A 19,814-nucleotide genomic window follows, 5' to 3' on the forward strand; every position below is an offset into this window, starting at 1 on the left:
CCAAGCCGCGCCTCTTTGGGTGCTGGCCCTGGCCCTAGCTCTGCAGGCCTTAGTCATGGCTAGAGCCTAGACTGTCCACCTTTATAGGTGTGATTAATCAGATGGTTGGAATCTTTCCATTAGTGTGAATAGACTGTCCACCTTTATAGGTGTGATTGATCAGATGGTTGGAATCTTTCCATTAGTGTGAATTTTGCATTGTAGGTCATGAAATATGTGTTGTACCTAATGGAGGCCAGATCTACTATTTGGGTCATTCAACTGCCCCACAAACAGGAATGGGCCAGGGTAAGGCTGGCTGGGGTTGGCCCTAGCTCTGCCGTGGTCTTCTCATAAATGGCCCTAGCCCTGGCCATCCTTGTTAAGGAAAAGAGAGAATAGGAAGGTGGGACCCATATTGGTGCAATTGCAGGTGCCATTCTACAGATGGTCTGTATGAAAATCATGCTAATTCATTAGGTGAGCCAAATATATTTAAAAAAAAAAAGAAAAAAAGAAAAAAGATGGATGGTCCAAGAAAAAAATTACAAAGATTTTCTTAGCCATTGATTTGTTTCTAACACCATGACCCAGCTTTGATGTCCTTAGTTTTGGACCAAAAAGTCATCTACATGATGGGATCCTCAAGATGAACGGACAAGATCTCACTATATATTCTGTGCAACATGGACTAGAACTCGCATGTTATTTGTAACATGGTGCATGTCTCCGTGCCTGAGCCAGGCCAAGGCAGGACATTTATCATTGGCCAGGCCTAGGCCGGGCATGTAGCTTAGATTTCAAGCCTGGCATGGTCCTTGGGCCAAGTTTAGGGGCTCGGCCTGGCTCGACCCTCAGGCCATACTTTAGGGCCCAGGCCACGCTTTAGGGCCCAGGCCACCCAGCCAATTACACCTTTTTGTGGACATTGGCACCAGGAGAAGGGGGTGATTTGTTATGTGAAGAATCGAACTGGTCTACCACATGGAAATCAATCTGACTTAGGCATAAGAGGGTCTACAACCGTAATCAGCATACTGTGGTCATTTTCATCTGGTCTTCGTAGGTACATTGGTGAACTCCAATCGACACCTGTTCATCCATATTTTGGTCATAACATGATTCATGGCACATTTGTCCATAAGTGTGCAATATTCTAGCCATTCATCAAGCGGGCGTGGTGAACAAGGCTGGTTCACCCATCAAGTGGGTCCCACATGTTATGAAAAAGCAGGGCAATTGGAAAATCCCTGACCAACACTCCTATATTCAAGGTACACGTAATGTATGCCCCCCACCTTCTTGATCTCTTGATAGTGCATCTCCCATCAGATCTGTGACTTAGGTACTGCACATGTGTGACATGAATTGCCTCGAGCTGTTAATGGTCTGGTTCGACCCATCTGGCACTTGGGAGGATTTAGGTTTACTTTATAAGCCCATGGTCTGGGCTTGGGCCTATTAATGGTCCCTTAGGATTGAATTTTATGACATTTTCATTCAAGGCCCTGTTCAAGCCCTCTCTTAGCCAAACTCCATTTTAAATCGATATTTTTGAAAAAAGAAATAGTCTTATAATTGATTAGAAGTTTGAAATATGTGTATTTCGAAAGATAGCCAAAAAAAAAAACCCCCATTTTTTAGCAAATTGAATTAAACATATATATTTTTCAATAAAACAAGTTAGATTAAAAAGAGGGGCAATTATATGGAGATTGGTGCTTGCCACTCTGACAAAAATAAGTAGAAGATGAAAATATTTTGGTGCAGAATTGATTAATATGTGGATTGCTTAAATGAAGGCTGAATTGATTTATATGTGGATTGCTTAAATGGTAAAGAACACCATCTGACTATCTATATACATAATTCTTCATACTTGTAAAAATAATAATTATTTTAATTAAGTTAACCTTGTTTATATATGATATATAGATGCATGTATGCAAATATATTGCTACTTTTTTCATTCTATTCATTTTTAACTATTGAGATTGAACAAAATAAGAACACTTCCAAACAGTTTTTTGGTCACATGCTATTTTGCTTAAGCCCCAATCTAGGCGAATTCCAAGGGCCAGTTCTAAGCTTGGTTTTCAAGTTAATGGGCCAACGCTGGGCTTAAATTCCAAGTTAGAAAATTAAATGGGCAGTGCATAGCTAACCTTGGCTTGCGCTAAGACTAGCTTGTTGACAACCCTACTATGTAAACTTGGGCTTGTTTGTTTTCCATTTACAAGGGTAAATGACTGTAAATGAGTAATGATTATTTACTTTGTAATTATGTGGTGACAATACTTATGTTTGACTGCAATGATGATTTTATTATATTATTTATTTCATGTAGGAATAATGATAAAAATGATAATTTTATAATGTAGAATGTAATTATTACAATTTACTTTACCTACTTTTGACTCACGATTTAGGAGCCAAAATTCCAGTTGAAACAAACACTTGGAAATAATAATGATAACTCATTTAATTTGCATTTCATTCGAAATTGGAACCAAACAGGACGTTTGTCCTTGGTGTCATTTCCACTCAAGGATTGAATATTTATTTTGTTATCTTTTTTATTTTTATTGCAGCATAGTTGCAATGCCTTTTTAGTGGTGATACCTGAAATTTTAATTTGCAATTTGGCACTTCTTGTGGAATAATTTTACTATTTCTTGAGCATCCAAGAAAATGTGACAATTTCACAATTAAAAATGGAATAGTCGAGCACCTGCCAAGAAGATATGAAAACCGAATTACAAAGTGCAAAATCCCAATATAAAAAGAATCCAAAGGGAGAGGTAGAAATATAGCTGAAAAATGTATAAAGAATTAAGGATAAGGTATCTATCACAGGAACATGACTTGGAGAAGAAAGGATATGCTTGAAATGGTGTTTCCCAAACTACCCATCCACTTCAATTGTTTGTTGGATTCTGATGATTCAGTGTCCAATGGTGAAAGGATGTTCTCATAATATTAAAGTTGAAAAGAAGAGATAGAGATAGTTTCCAAAAGAAATTAAAGCATTTAATCGGTTGGCGTTTACGTAGTCATTTGGCTGATACCGCCAATTGGAGGGCTGACATTTATGTAGTAATTTATATATGTATGATGACACGTGAAGTTGTGAATTTCATGTTATGGTATTTTTATAAATTATAGCTGTTTTAACTTACATTTCTTAGAAAGTTGAATTTTACCAGATAATGCCTCCACCAACCTAATTATTGGGCAATGCTGATTGAGGAGAGCAATTACCTGATCAACACATTTTAGTTTTTTTCCCCCCTTGAAAAAGTGGTGAACCTAGGATTGTGGGCCCATGAGGTACTTGTTTGACATCGAGTTTTTTTTTTCCCTTGAAAAAGTGGTGAAACGAGGATTGTGGGCCCATCAGGTACTTGTTTGATATCAAGCCTATCCAATGTAGAGTGGTCGTGGATAATTTCTTGGCCAAGATGGACCAAAAAAGGCCCGATCAGAGATGGAGATGATCTAGACCGTCAGAACTTAAAACAGATGTATCTTGTAAACTAGAATGAGTTACTGAACGAAAAATATATGATTTTGGGGTAGGACGAGCTACTTTAGCCACCAACCCTGCCATGCTAGGTTCCGCAAGCTGGATTTGCGAAATACCATTAGATCGATAGTTGTTTCCCTATTTTAAGAGTAAGTTGTGTATTGTAAGAATTTTAGTTGTAATTTGATTTTGAAATTTCTTCCATTGCTTAGTATCTTTATTTAAAGGGTTGTGAACTCGTTTATTTCGTTCATCAATCAATTTCAAATTTTATAGAATTTATTTTCTATTTTCTCAGATTCAAGAAGTCTCTCAAGGAGTCCACAGAAGTTCCAGGGATTTGGAACAGTTATCCCCTTGAGGAAGATGGTGCTCGACCTCACGTCCTTTCCCATGTCACTATCCAACAAATTCATTATATTATGATCACCAGAAGGACCAAAACTTTGGTGAGCCGATTTTTGCTCGAATCCATTGATTGTAGCTTCTAGTGGAGTGACTCCTGGTTGAGCACGATCATTTAGCCCGAAAGATTCTCCCTTTCCAACATATTAATGGTCTTAATCACTAACCATCCAGACCATTAATATAACAAGGAACATTATGGATGATGTTTCCCTAAAAATTTTTACATTGGAAATCCAAACATCTTATTGGGTCTCTACGGATGGATGGTTAGGAAAACAACTCAGAAATCTAGACACCTTTTATTTTTTTGTTATACCAAACGTAGCTAGAAAACCATGGACCGGTAAAATATGCAAGCGGAAGACTAAAAGAATATATATATATATATATATATATATATATATATATATATATATATATTTATTTATTTATTTATTTTTAGAATATATGATACTTATGTATAATTGTGCATGTGTAGTTGCACATGATAGATAGTTATTTAGATAGTTTCATATTATCTCTTAAGATATCTCACATATCTTTTTTTATATATATATTCTTGTTATTCTCAGTGAAATAAATAAATTATGATTTTCATAATGTAATCTTTTTTAGCTAATAATATTTACAAATTAAATTAAAATATATTATATATGTAAGGAAATCCCTTAAATTGAAAAACCTTGTATCCATCAAAATGTTAAAATCCTTAAATTTGCTAATCTTAAATCCCAAAACACTGTATAACCCTTCATCATCAAAATGTTAAAATCCCTCAATTGGACAACCACAAATCACAAAATACTATATAGTCATCATAAAATGTCTCAAAAAGAGTGATATAAGAAAATGACCAAACTGTAGAACTTTATATTTCAAAATATTTAAAAATTGATATCACAAATATTTGTATCGTAGTTAGAGCTGGGCAAAATCCGACCCGATCCGAACTAAAGGCTAGGATCGGGTCAGATCGAGTAGGCCCACTCATATTCGACCGTACATCAAGTCGAGTTCGGATCAGTGACCAATCTAGACCGATCCGATCCGATCATATCTGATTTAGTCGAGTACCTATATAAGATATTTTTACTTTTTTACTACCCTCACCTGAAGGAAACCCTAATCCCTTCTCTTTCTCTATCCAAACGAGTGGCACCGTACCCACCCATCTCGATCCCTCCACTCAGCATCCCGACACCCATCTTCACCATTCATCTTCCTCCATTGATCAGGTAAGTTTCATTTTAATTTTATTTATTTATTTATTTTGTGTATTTTCGAGTGGTGGCCCACCTTGGCTCACTGGTGGACCACACGAGGTGCTGGCTCGGCTGTAACGTCCCGCCTTAGCTCTCCTCCTCCTCCTCCTCCTCCTCCTCTCTCTCTCTCTCTCTCCTTTATTCTCTCCCGATTTTCCACCTGTCCTTCTTTCTCTCTCTCTCTCTCCAGATTTCTCTGACACGAAGTATCTGGATTGGCTTAATTCAGCCGAGTCTGAATCGACCGGACAAACTCAACTCGATCCGACTCGGTTTGGTTTCCCTAACTGAGTCGAACTCGATTTGGGTCAAGCTAGCAAGGATTCAGATCGGATCGAGTTCGGGTCAGGTTCTTGAAAAAATCGGATTGGCTCGATGCCCACCTCTAATGGTAGTAACAAGAGTACCCGCAAAAAGGAAGCATGAAAGATGCCTAAGAGGACAAATGACTGGTTTATACTCTTCCACATACCTAATGCATTGTTCCATTGTTATTCATGTTTGTTTGATTGCATGTGACTTCATGGGTGTTACTGTAGATTGTCAATAAACACATCTCCAAGGGATCGAATTTTATAAATAACAAGATATTATATTGTGGACAGTGTAATTTATTTATTTCATCAACAATAAAATAGATATATAGAAGAGGTGAGAGATCTGTAGAGATCTTAACCAATACACATGAATCTATCCATAACTATCTATAGTAAATATCATATACTCTAATAAACCTAAAGATGCATGAATTTTAGCTTGAATTGAAGTTTGAACTGAATGATTGAATCACGTTGAATAGCTAACATCAATATCTATTGAGAGGACATAACATTCCAAGTTAAAGATAGATATAAGTCCAAACAACTTGTTGTTTCAACAAGAAAAGAAAATTTATTCATTAATTTTCTAATACACAGTAGATGGGAGAAATACCAACCAAATCTAGTTTATCATTGTTGTCCATCAAAGTCCAAAAAGAACCAAAACTCTAAATTAGAGAACTTCATATTCCAAAACACTATCTATCAATATACCAAAATCCAAGAAAGATAATAAATTAAGAAACCTCAAAGTTTAAAAGAACTAAAATCCATAAATTAGAGAATTATGTGACATATAATATCTACTTGTGCTTTTTTTTCTTTTTCTTTTTTCTACATAGGCACTCATACCATAGTGGTTTTTCACCACAATGGGTGCTTGAACCCATGACTGCGTATTGAAACTCTTGTGGCTCTACCCATGACCATGTTGAAAATCTAATTGTTTATGTACCGCAGCCCAAATGGCAGGCTTTTCCAACCTAAAAAGCTCACTTATTAGGTTCTTTCCGGACTTGGCTGAAGCTGGAGCAAACTAGTTGATAACTGTACACTGATGGTCGGATCCCATTAACTCTCTATCTTTCCCCGTGTAGTTTGATTCGAGCATCATTAAGCTCTAGCATGCCTAACACGTGCACACATCACATATATGCCTGAATGGAAGCCAACATGGTCAATGCCCTAAAATGAGCTTGCAAAATGGATGAATAATATGGATAAAACATATACTTCATGGTGGATCCCATTTCCTGTGAGGACGGGCTTGACCCTAGCCCACCATAATATATTTGTTTATCCACATTGTTTATCCATTTTGCAGATCATTTTAGGGTATAAGCACAAAAACTAGGCACATCCAAAGCTTAAGTAGACCACATTATAAGAAACAATAGAGTTTGGACGTCTACTATTGAAGACTTCCTGAAGCCACATAAGTTCTCGATCAAGCTAATATTTGGGTTTTACTTCATTCAGGTCTATGTGACCTTATCAACAGGTTGTTAAGGGTGTATTACTGTCCGTACTACTTGTGGTGTGGCTCACTTGAGCCTTGGATCTGCCTCCATTTTGGGCTAATGCCTTTAAATGATCCGTTAAAATGGATGAATGGCATGGATAAAACACATACATCACAGTGGGCCCCACAGAGCCCCCCTCAGGACCAAGTCCATCCCTGCAGGGGTAGGACGCAACCGGCTCCACCGCTCGCGTTCCCAGACATCCATTTCACATGCAACGAGTAATGCACGCTGGACATCGAAACCGTGCATGAGGGGCCCACCATGATTGATTATAACTCAGTACGCTTGATGAGTCAACTCTATGGAGCCCACCGTGATTTATGTATTTTATCCACACCTCCACATCTGTTTTTCCAGATTATTTTAGTACATAGACTCCAAAATTGAAGCATATACAAAGATCAAGTGGACTCTACCACAGGAAGCATTGTGAATTGAATGCCTACCTTTGAAAACTTCCTGCGGTACACGGATGTTTTGGATCAAACTGATATTTGTGTTTTCCCTTCATCCATGTCTTTGTGACCCGACGAACATACGAAAAACAAACTTCACCGCGGGCCTTAGAAAGGTTTCAACGGTGGACAACATTATTCCCACTGTTTCTTGTGGTATGGTGCACTTTATCTTCGGATATGATTCAAGTTTGGGTTCACCTAATAAAATGATATGTAAAAACAGATGTATGGATGGGATAAAGCGCATGCATCCATGGTGGGCCCCACAGAGTTTACTTGGAACCGCTTCCATATTTTAAACGGTCAAGTCGTTATCAGTTATCACTGCCGTCTGCGGCAATGGATAATTCAAGGAGAGGTGCGCTCCATTGGTACTGGTACCACTGCAAGCTTATGATGGTAAGGGGCAGACGTGGGGCCCACTTGATGTGTATATATCACATCCAATCTGTGCATCAAATATTTCACCTCAATAATCTCCCATATCCCGAAAATCAGATTGATTAAAAACTCAAATGGGCCACAGAACAGGAAAAAATTTATGGGAGGTGACTATTATGCTTGAGTTTCACATAGATAATAATAATAATTATTATTATTATTATTATTTTTTTTTATAACTATAGGAAAATCGTTATTTATGACATGTGGCCCTGCGTTTTCAATTGGACAAGTGGAGCTCATGAATGGGTGGTCCTGACCATTGACCTGCTGGGTCCAACCCTAGAGGAGAATGCCCCAAAAATCTCCTAGATTGGAAGACCTTTTCAGTTTAATCTGGGCAAATGTTTTTTTTTTTTTAAATTGCATATCTGTGTGCGTGCTGGCAGATCTAAAGGTCAAGATTTTCCTGTCAAGGAGAGTGCTGATTCATGCCCGTATACCGTGGGACACACAAGAGAAATGTTCTAGACTGACAAATCAAGGGACCCACTAGCAAGAATTGAAACTCGTGTAGGCTGGAAAGATGAACTCCGATTGCCTGTGCCGGGAAGCTGTGTGGGCCCAACAGAGATGCCCGTGACAAATCCACTCCGTCCATCAGTTTCAAAAGATCACAAACGGACAGGATCATAAACTTCAGGTAGACCCAAAACTTATGTGGGCCATACCACACGAAAAAGTGAGAACAAAAACATCCACCATTGAAACCTTCCTGGAGAAGATCATGATGTTTATATAGCATCCAAACCGTTCATAAGGCCATTACCACTCAGATAAAAAGTATACACAAATATCATCCTGATACAAAATTTCTGTAGCCCCCCAAAGGTTTACAATGTTGGTCGTTCAATCTCCACTGTTTCATAAGTTATGGCCCACATGAATTTTGGATCTTCATATTTCTATCCTCCTGTCATATTGTGGTATTTTAAAACTTATGGACGGAGTGGATTTGTCAAATACATATCTGTGGGCCCCAGACAGCTTCTGGGCACAGGAACTTGCTGCACCTAGGGTCACAGGCAATCTGCGTCCACAATTACACCAGCATGCAAAAATTCAAACTAATAACCTGATGGGCCCCACCATGGATAGAGATGCTAGAAATCCCAACCTTCGGTTATTACGTTATTTTACATTGGATGGGGACATTTGCTGTGTTTCTCCCTAACCGTCTATTAAAATCCACGTATTGAAGGGTCATTATTTTCCAATATGGAAGATATTCTAGGACTAACCAATCAAAGGGAGGGCCCATCCGATAAACGGTTTAGATCAAAGAACTGTACGATCTATAATTCCTCCAGTCAATAGACTTCAATCATTCTTTACTGTTAACAGCAGATCTGGTCAACCTGTCACCCAAGTCCCACCCAACTTAACTGCCGGAGTGGATTTGGTGATACCCGGCGTTACCCAAGATGGTGCGGCCCTTACAATGGGTCCACCTTGATGTGTGTATTCTGTATCCATCAGTCCATCCGTTTTTCCAGATTATTTTAGCTCATTATCCAAAAAATGAAGAAGATTCGAATCTAAGGTGCACCACACTCTAGGAAACAGTGGTGATTGAACATCCTACCATTAAAAACTTTGTATGGTCCACCTGATAATTGGATCTGCTTCATTTTTTGGATAGTACCTAAAATGATCTGGAAAAATGGATGGACGGGGTGGATATAGAATACACATACGAAGGTTGGGCACATGGTAAGGGTCGCACCGTCCTAGGTGAGGCCGAGTCTCACCTAATCCGCTCCCCTTAACTGCATGGCTGGGAAAACCTGTCACCTTACGTGAGCCCTACCCAAGCCCAACCCGAGCTATCAAAAGTCAACCCTAGCTCGAAATCGGATTATGCTTTGTTAGGCCCACCTTGAATGTACTTGGTTTATCTATGCCGTCCATTCATTTTTTCATCTCATTTTAGGAGTTGAGCCCAAAATTGAATCACATCCAAAGCTCAAGTAAACCACACCAAAGGAAACATGATGAATAATGATTTCCACTATTGAAATATGCGTAGTACATGAAATTATATTAGATTAAGTTGGATGAAACGGAAAATATCACCATTTAAATCCCATACCATGTTTATTTTCTTCAATAATTACTTGGTGTATATGCTTTGGAAAATGAGACTGCATCGAGAATGATTACGAAGAATCCATTTAAAACATGGGATTTGTGAGGAGGCTTTTCAAATCTATTTAAAATTTGAAATGCAGCAGACCATCTCCCCCGTGCACAGTGGGATCCAACTGATGGGTACATTGATGTCAGCAACTTTTGTGGGTCCCACCATGATATGTGGACTATATCTAGACCATCCATCTAATTTTCAGGATCATTTTAGGGTGTGAACCCAAAAATTAGGCAGATTGAAAGCTCACATGATCCACACCACATAAAGCAATGGTGATTGAATGCCTACCGTTGAAAATTTCTTAGGGGCCACGGAAGTTTTAAATCAAGCTAATATTTGTGTTTTCCATTTATCCAAGTCTATCTGATTTTATCAACTGGTTTGATGGGTAAAAATGCATCATGATGGACCCTAGGAAGGGTTCAAATATCGACGTCATTTTCTCTATTGCTTTCTAGTGTGGTTCATGTAAGCTTTGGATCTTCAAATTTTTTTCCCATGCCATAAAACAATCACGCGAAATGGATGGATAGTGTGGATATAACACATACATCACAGTGCCGTCCACATAACTTGTTGAAGTCATTAGCGCATGTAAAGTCTGCTATATTTCTAAACAATGTCTTTCATGGATGATGGGTTTTGTTGATTCCACATATCAATTCAAACATAATTTCATGTAAACTCTAGAATTTAACTTTTCAATATTTACAATCAAAACACAATATATAATATCTACTAAACCATGAGATATGTAAACAAACTCTAATATCATGTCATCATTGCATAAAATCAATTTCGTCTTGTGCAATCCCATCTAATTCCTCACGCCAAACACCGCCTTAGGGCCCACAGTGATGTTTATTTGTCTTCCAACTTAGTCATAAGATCACACACACGTATGAATAAAAAACACAAATATCAGCTTATACAAAACTTCTATGGCCCTAAGAATTTTTCAATTGATAGACATTCAATTCACACTATTTCCTATAACGTTGTACACTTAAGCTTTGTATATGCTTTATTTTTTGGATCAAGTCTTAAAATTATCTTTAAAATGGATGAAGAGAGCTGATAAAATACATAAATGATAGTGGGCCCTACATAGTTTACTTAGCATGCAATCCTTCTCCCTAACCTAAATCCCTGCCCGAAGACCTGGAATGAGCATAGAAAAATCAGAGGGGAAGATGTCATGACGCAAATCCATGCCCGGAGACTTGGCGGCAACCCTCGATCCAACGATGTGGGTGAGACTCGACGGTAGGGCCCACTTCCATGTGTTCATTGTATATTCAATTCAACTCAACTCACTTTAATATTAATCTAAAAAAATGAAGTAGATATAAATTCCAGGTGAATTACACGGAACGGTCAATGAATGCGTACAATTAAAATTTTTTAGCATTCACTATAGTATTTATTAAACATCCAACCGGTTGATAAGGTCAAACAGGCATGGATGAAAGTAAAAAAAATAAATATCAGCTTAATTTAAATTTATTTAGACCATGATTTTTTTAAAGGTCCATGATATTATTTCCAGTGATGTGGTCCATTTGAAATTGAATCTGGTTCGGTTTTGGATCCGACGGTTAAAATAAACTTTCAAAACAGATGAAGGGTGTGGATATACAATTCATACACAGAGATCATCTACATCACTGGTTACGGTTGGCAGATTAGCTGGGCGTTTAATCACTAGGGAACGGATTCGGTGAGACGCCGGACTCACCCAAAGATGGTGCGGCCCTTACTGTGGGGCCCACCTTTATGCATTTATTTAGCATCCACGCCGTCCATCTGTTTTTCCTGAGCATTTTATGGCATATTCCAAAAACAAAATCGATCCAATAATCAGTTGGAACATAACACAGGAAACAGGGGTGATTGACCATTAATGGGATATGAAAGTTTTGGACCTCGATTATATTATTTTTTTTCCCTTCATCCAGGCTTATGTGAAATTATCAACAGATTGGATGGAAAATAAACACTACTTAAAGATTAAGTTGTCTCCTAAGAAGTTTTTAATGGTAGACCATTCAATCACCACTGTTTCCTATGGTATGGTCCACATGATTATTTGATCTGATTTATTGATTAGACGGTACCCTAAAATCATCTGTAAAAACGGATGGACTGAGTGGATACATGATACTTATATAAGGTGGGCCCCACGGCAAGGATAGCACCGTCTTGGGTGAGGGCGCGGTACCACCCCCGTCTGTTGGGACAGGCGGAGGCTCCGATGGCAACTTATGGGCGAACGTGATGTATTAAATTTATACACACCGTCCATCCATTTTTAAATATTATTTTAGATTATGAATCCAAAAATAGACAATAAAAAAAGGATGAAATGGATCATAAAATGGGGATTAAAATCGTACCGTTAAAAAAATTCATGGAGGCTACGGAAGTTTTGGATCAAGATGATATTTCTTTTTTTCACTTCATCAAGGTGTATGTGACCATATCAATAGGTTGGATGGAAAATAAACAGCACGGTGGACCCTAAAATGGTTTCAATGGTGCGCATCTTGGCATTGCAGCTTCCTGTGGTGTGGTCCACTTAATACTTAGATCTGCCTTATTTTTGTTCCAGCACTCTAAAATGTTATGGAAAAATGGATGAGCGGTGTGGATAATATTCATACATGGGCCCCTCCGTGGCCCTCCAAGCTAAATACCTGATGGGCCTGCTTAGGGTGAGGCTGGAAACGGATTGGCTAGTGACCCTGCCACTACCCAATGGCTAGTAGTCGGTGATATGTGGGCCCCACCATGATGTTTATGTTTCATCCATTCCATCCGTCCATTTTTTTCAGATCATTTTATGAAATGAGACCAAAATCTCAAGTGGACCACACATTGATTATTGAACGCCCACCATTAAAATCTTCCCGCGGGCCACAAAAGTTTTGGAATAAGCTGATGTTGTTTTTTCCCCCTTAATCCAGGTCTCTACGACCTAATCCACAGGTTGGATGTCAAATAAACATTACATTAGCCCTAGGATGTTTTTAATAATGGACATTTAATCACTACTGTTTTCCCGTGGTGTGGTCCACATGAGTTTTAGATCTGCCTCATTTTTGGGATCAGCGTCTAAAATGATCTGCAAAAATTTATGGACGGCGTGGATAAAATACATACATCATGGCAGAGCCCACAGAACACCGACCACTAGCCACCTAGTTAGTGGCAACGTCACTAGCCAAACCGCGCCCGGGTGAGGCCGGGGTCTCACCTAATCCTCTCCCCCTATTTTTTCCAATGGAGAGAGATAGAGATAGAAATAGAGATAGAGAGAAGAAGCGTTTGGCATCAACTGAGAATCCGTATCTCGATCTGCTGCGACTGGAAATTAAGGTATGAACTGCCAAGACTCAAAATCTTGAATCGCGTAACTACGCATATTTTCTTTGGTTTTTCGAGGATTTTGGGTAATGATTATATATGTATATTGGGGCCACCTTGGTGTGTGGATGACATCCAACCCGTCCAAAAGGTGGACCATATCATTTTATGAGGAACTTCAAAAATTCAAAGTGATTCGATCATTAAGTGGCCCACATCATGGGGAACATGGAGGACCCCGATTTGGTGTGGGACTTATTGAGATGATGATGGGACACAACAAAAATCAGCCCAATCCGACCATCAGGTACACCCGCCGTTTGAATTAGGGAGGTTTCGCTATGTTTTTATTAGCGTGGGACCCACCATGGCATGTGTATTTCTTTCAACCCGTGCATCAGGTTAGCCCCACCGTGATGATAGGAAATCCCCCCATGGTCAGCGGATTCGGATTCGGTAGTCACAGATCTCGGTAATGGTCCGTGCTGGAAAAGCTCTGTGGGTCCCCCCATGATGTATGTGTTTTATCCACGCGGTCCATCATTTTGGATCATTATTTTAGGGCATGATCCCAAAAATGAGACAGATCCAATTATCAGGTGGGCCACACCACACGAAAACGGTGATTGAACGCCCGCCGTTTAAAAGTTCCTAAGACCCACTGTAATGTTGATTTTCCAATCCAACCCGTTGATTACGTCAGACAGACCTGGATGAAAGGAAAATATAAATACTAGCTTGATCCAAAACTTTTGTAGCTCCCAAGAAGTTTTAATGGTGGTCATTCAATCATCACTTTTTACTGTGTTGTGGTCCACCTGAGATTTGGATCTGCATCATTTTTGAAATACTGCGCTAAAATTAGCTGAAAAAAATGGATGAACAGCACGGACAAAACGCATACATCATTATGGGCCCACAACACTGACCAGTACCGACGGTTAAACACCGAATCCGAGTCCAAAATCAGCCCAATCCAATAGAAATGTCGGTCCTTCTACGTGAATTTGTAGCGTGGTGCATTTAGTGGATGGTCCGTGCCATTTTTGAGATGTCCCATCTTCATGGCGGAGCCAGCCTGATGGACGGGTTGGATACATGTGCCTGGATTCGGATTCGGGAGTGACCCCTCCAGTATCATGTGGGTGCTGATCAGTGCCGGAAAAGCTCTGTGGGCCCCACCATTATGTATGTCTTTTATCCATGCCGTACATCCATTTTCCAGCTCATTTCAAGACACGTGGACCCAAAAATTGGGGTAGATCTATATCTCAGGTAGACCACACCATAGGAAACAGTAGTGATTAAATGCCCAGCATTAAAAATTTCTTGAGGGCCACAGAAGTTTTGGATCAAGCCGATATTTGTGTTTTCCCTTATTACATTGTATTAATCCATGTAAATTGATATTAATTAGATTTTAGGATCTGATATATCTTTATAAATTGATATTGATCAGATTTTTAGGACCAGTAAGTAGCTATTAGGCCATTTTCATTTTCAGTCATGTATTGTTTATATACTAGCCATGTTTATATATTGGGAATTTCCTTCTTTCAATGAAATACAGAGAAATTTTCCACTTATATAGTATTAGAGCTCCACCTTCTAAATCTTTGAATTTTTGTCCAAATCCGGCCATTTTCGCTCTTTCTTGCATTCCTGACAGCCACTTCCAGCTCCGAACACATCCCCTCTTACTTGTTGCTACAGTTGCTTGGTGCATTCACTGGCTTCATCCAAACTCCCCACCATAACTTGCACCATACTGCATCTAAACCATTCCTAAAACATCTAAAAGCACTTGTTGGGGCACACCTGTGTTTTGGATACGGCTTAAATCTGGTGTGACACACACTGGATGGGCTAGATTACTAAACCACATCTAAGTAGAGCTTATAAACGATCACGAAGTTTTCAATAGGTGAACTTCTACTCTCAACTGTTGTCTATGGTGTGGCCCACCATGGAAAGTTGCATCTGATTGATGGGGCTGATGTCCACCACACATCACAGTGGGGCTCCACACAGCTCGACCTAATGGGGCCCACAGAGCTTCCTATGAGGTCAACCTCATAGTACCTTTTCCCAATATACATGGATGTATGTAAATATATTTTCGTCATATTATTTTAAGTCCAAACCATACTAAACTAGATTTTTCCATTCATTTAACTAAATGCAAACATTTCTAGTTGAATTTTATTAATTTTTCTTTCATTGCATGTGCAGTCGCGATGTCTACTTTGGAGATTATATTTGAAATTTTGATAAGCATTTTGGCACATCTTGGGAAACAATTTTACTATTTCCTAAACATCCAAGAAAATGTGATGATTTTACAACGAAAACTGGAAGAGTTGAGTGCCCATGAAGAGGATATAAAAACCCAATTACAAAGTGCAAAATCCCAACATAAAAAGAATCCAAAGAAAGAGGTAGAAGTATGGGTGAAAAATGTAGATAGAATTAAAGACGAAGTATCTACCATGGGACTTGGAGAAGATATCAGATGCTTGAAAGGGTATGTCCCAAACTACCTATGGCGCTTCAATTTGGGAAAGCTTGTGGTGAAGAAGATCAAAGAGGTGGATGAATTTCAGGAGAAGGGCCAATTTTCAGGTGGATTATTTGTCGAATGTTCATCGGCGGATTGTGATCATGATTCAACGTCGAACGTTCTATCAGAGCTGAAAAGAAGAGCAATGGATAGTTTCCAAAAGAGATTGAAGTGTCCATCAGGCATTCGTAGAGAAAGTTTTGGCACAACAATGTTTGATCTTAAGCAACAAGTGAAAGATACTTTTAGTGGACATCACGGATGAGAAGGTTGACATTTATCTATTCATCTATGTTTGTTAAACAGCATATATTGGGTGAATATGGCATGCGAAGTTGTGAACTTCATGTTGTGGTATATATTCTTGTAAGTTATAGTTGTTTTAATTATATTCTTTGGAAAATTAGATTTTATCAAATAATGCTTCCACCAATTGAAATTACCTAACAAAGCTTATTGAGATAAAATATTACCTAAACATGTCTTTCTTCTTTTTTCTTTTTCTTTTTTTAAGTGGTGAGTCAAGAATTGCCGGGCATAAGGTACATGCTTGACATCGAACCCATCCAACAGATGCATGTTATAAGGACCAAAACTTTGGCAGATGAAAGTGATTAGATGGGCTAAACCATAAACCATAAAAAGTGATACACCACTCAACATCTAAATTCATAAGTAGTCCATCTTGTTATTTGATAGGCCAAATTTTTTGGCGATTGAATATCATGGTGGGTTTCATATATTAGACTGATTGGATGTTATATACATACCATGTAGGCTCCACGGTTCTTGACTTCCTTACTTTTAAGGAAAAGATTAAACAAGGGCATTTTGGTACTTTCACCTTGAAAAAGCATCTCCCCAAAATTTGGTTTCATACAGGTATTGATTGGTAAAATGCGAAATTTCAAAGAATTTTGTGGTAAAAATCCCAATAAAATTTCATATCAACCACGAAAAAGTCAGATTAAAAAAATCAGCATTTTTACTATAAAATTTGTCAAGGAATTGAATTTTGCTAAATAATGCCTCCAATAACTAATATTCCCTAATAGTTCTTTTAAAGAGGAGAAATTAAATTAATGTCCTCATTTGCTTTACAATAAAGTTAAAAATGAAACCATGTGGTATGTGTCTTGCATCCAACCCATCTAGTACATGCACACCAACATTATTATTAGATGAATAAAAATTATGGTGAATCCAATTGTAAGATGGGCCAATCCTTAAAAAGTAATATGCACCATTTAAAATAATCCCAATTTAAGTGTAGCTCATCTGATGATCTAATATCCCAAAATCCTTAAAAAGAATCTTAAAGCCTAACGGCCCACATAAATTTATCCTCTATAACTGACGCAGGGGAGGACGTGAGGTCGAGCACCGTCTTCCTCAAGAGGATAACTATTCCGAATCCATGGAACTTCTCTAGACTCCTCACAGAGACTTCTCGAATCCACGAGGAAAGAAAGCAGAAAATAGAAATAAATTCTAATAAATTCGAAATTGATTGATGAATTCTTAAAAATGAGTTCACAACCCTTTAAATAAGGGTATCAAGCAATGGGAAAGAAATCATAATCAAACTACAACTCAAACTCCTAGAATCCGCGACTTACTATAAATAGTAAACTTACTATTTATAGACGGTCGTGATGTCTACTAGTGCGCAAGGTTTTCGGCCAAAAATAGTAAGTGTCCTATTTGGCTTCACCAAACCGTTCCCCTAAATATTCTAAGCTCTTTTCATGTTGGGCGCAACTCCTAAAGCCCGACGGATGAAGAGTTATAATCAAACTAAAACTTACCATTTACAGTAAAAACGAAATTAAAACAGGGAAACGACCATCGATCAAGGGGTTTTTCACAATTCCAGGCTGCGCAATCCGGCATAGCCGGGTTGGTTGGCTAAAGTTGCTCGTTCTACCCCAAAATCATATATTTTACGTCAGATAACTCATTCCGAATTGCGAGATACGCCCGATCTAAGGTCCGATGGTCCGGATCACTTCTATCATCGACCGAGCCTTTTCTGATCCATCTTGGCCATGAAACTGTCTACGACCCGCTCTACATCAATAACTAAAATAACCACAATTTGGCCTGAACCTTATGGACCAAACATATAGTTAAATGGAGCTTCATAAAAGAACTATCCCATGTCATGCAATCTATATATGTGAAAGCAACAAAAGATTCCACCACGATGCATATGTACGTTTCTTTGTGTGCATTTGGATGCGTTATCCGATTTAATATAATCTTTAACTAAAAAAAGGCAAGCGCAATTCGCAAAAACTAATGAAACAAAGAAGACTTGGAGAGAATAAAGAATGGGAATTCTTCTGACATCTTCGAAAAAACAAAAACAAAAACAAAGAGTGCGTGAAAATAATAAATAGAAATTGTATCATGTTTTCAAAATAAAGGTTTGCTAAGGCCACGTGAATGTCATGCATGTGAGGTGCGAACTTTCCATCTGATTGAAACATTGACTAAACATTCTGGCTAAAAATCAGGGCATTTTAATGTTCAGATGGGCCACTGCATACAAAACAATATTGCAGCAAAAAACTCATTTCAACCGTCAATTTATTTTGTACATTGGTGAGCACCTGAGGACTGAAAAGGGCCTGAATTTTGAGGCTGGATATCTAATCGTTGTTACTAATCAGCTGGAAAGCTCAGACGTCAGATGCGTGTGGATGGACAGGGTTTCAGATATGTATAAACAAAGAAAACCTCTTCAAAATAACGAGTGAATCTATTGAATGAAATTGGATAAATGTGGCACTTAATCTATACACTTGTGACGCATGTAGATTGATCCAGAAAGATGTAATTAATGGCTTGCATTCTCCACACACACACACCTGTGCACCAGTTCTCGCGAGTTTTTGAACTTTCTGGGAACTCATCACACGTGATGTGAGCCCAAAATCTGAATGGTCCACGTGATGTAGCACCCCATAAAACCCCGCAAGGCTCAACTTTTACACTGATTCAAAACTTTGGTAGCCCATGGCAAAAGAAAACAGTTTCCTCCCTTCATTTGCATCTTTCTTTGCTATAGCCCACCAAAGTTTTGCACCAGGCCGAAAATTGGTCCCTGGAGGTTTCATGGGGTGTCGCATCACATGGAACATTCGGATTTTAGGGCCATAACACATGGGAAAACATGCGCAGGTGAGCATGCTTCTCTCTCTCTATCTATCTATCTATCTATCTATCTATCTGGGTCCACCACGAGAATTACCTAATGCAAAAAATCAGCCCTATCTACTCATCAAGCAGGCCACAAAAAATAAAATAAAAAAATCCCAGCCATTGATAAATAGCAAGACACAAGTATTGTTCACTGAATAAGCGGGTATTGCTGAGTTTTCCAAATGGTGATCCTCATGATGGACAGGTTGGAAGTTATCAGCTAGTTGGACCACAACTTGTGGTCCAACCAGTTGGGGTCACTTGAGACCTTCTCATGTATGTGTGTGTCACACGTCTCCAACAACAAAAATATGCAATATCAGAAACAACTTGTGGAAAGCATTGCTGGCCATCAGATACCACGTTTCAACACTTGAGGTCTTGGTATCGATCTCTCCTGATATATATCCACTGTCCATTTCAAAGTCTGCAAAGAAGCTTGAAGACTTTGAAGGCGAAACATGATCAATTACTTGTGCACCTATAGGACTAGCCTCAGAAGAGGGGCCGGATATTATCTACATATTCAAATCGAGAAGGAAAGGATGAGCCAACTGTCGAAGGCGCATTTGTTGAGGAGGTCACAACAGGTGCTGGCTCTTCAGGCTTCTC

General features: G+C 38.7%; 1 protein-coding gene across 1 annotated transcript; it reads left to right on the top strand.

Annotated features, from left to right (window-relative positions):
* Positions 1-13,356: 13,356 nt before the first annotated feature.
* Positions 13,357-16,331, top strand: LOC131220379 (uncharacterized). The gene is made up of 2 exons (XM_058215317.1): positions 13,357-13,447; positions 15,668-16,331. The coding sequence occupies exon 2, from the start codon at positions 15,673-15,675 to the stop codon at positions 16,258-16,260; it is 588 nt and encodes a 195-aa protein (XP_058071300.1). The 5' UTR covers positions 13,357-13,447; positions 15,668-15,672; the 3' UTR covers positions 16,261-16,331.
* Positions 16,332-19,814: the final 3,483 nt, after the last annotated feature.

Source organism: Magnolia sinica, chromosome 12, assembly GCF_029962835.1.
Source record: "Magnolia sinica isolate HGM2019 chromosome 12, MsV1, whole genome shotgun sequence".
NCBI lineage: Eukaryota > Viridiplantae > Streptophyta > Magnoliopsida > Magnoliales > Magnoliaceae > Magnolia > Magnolia sinica.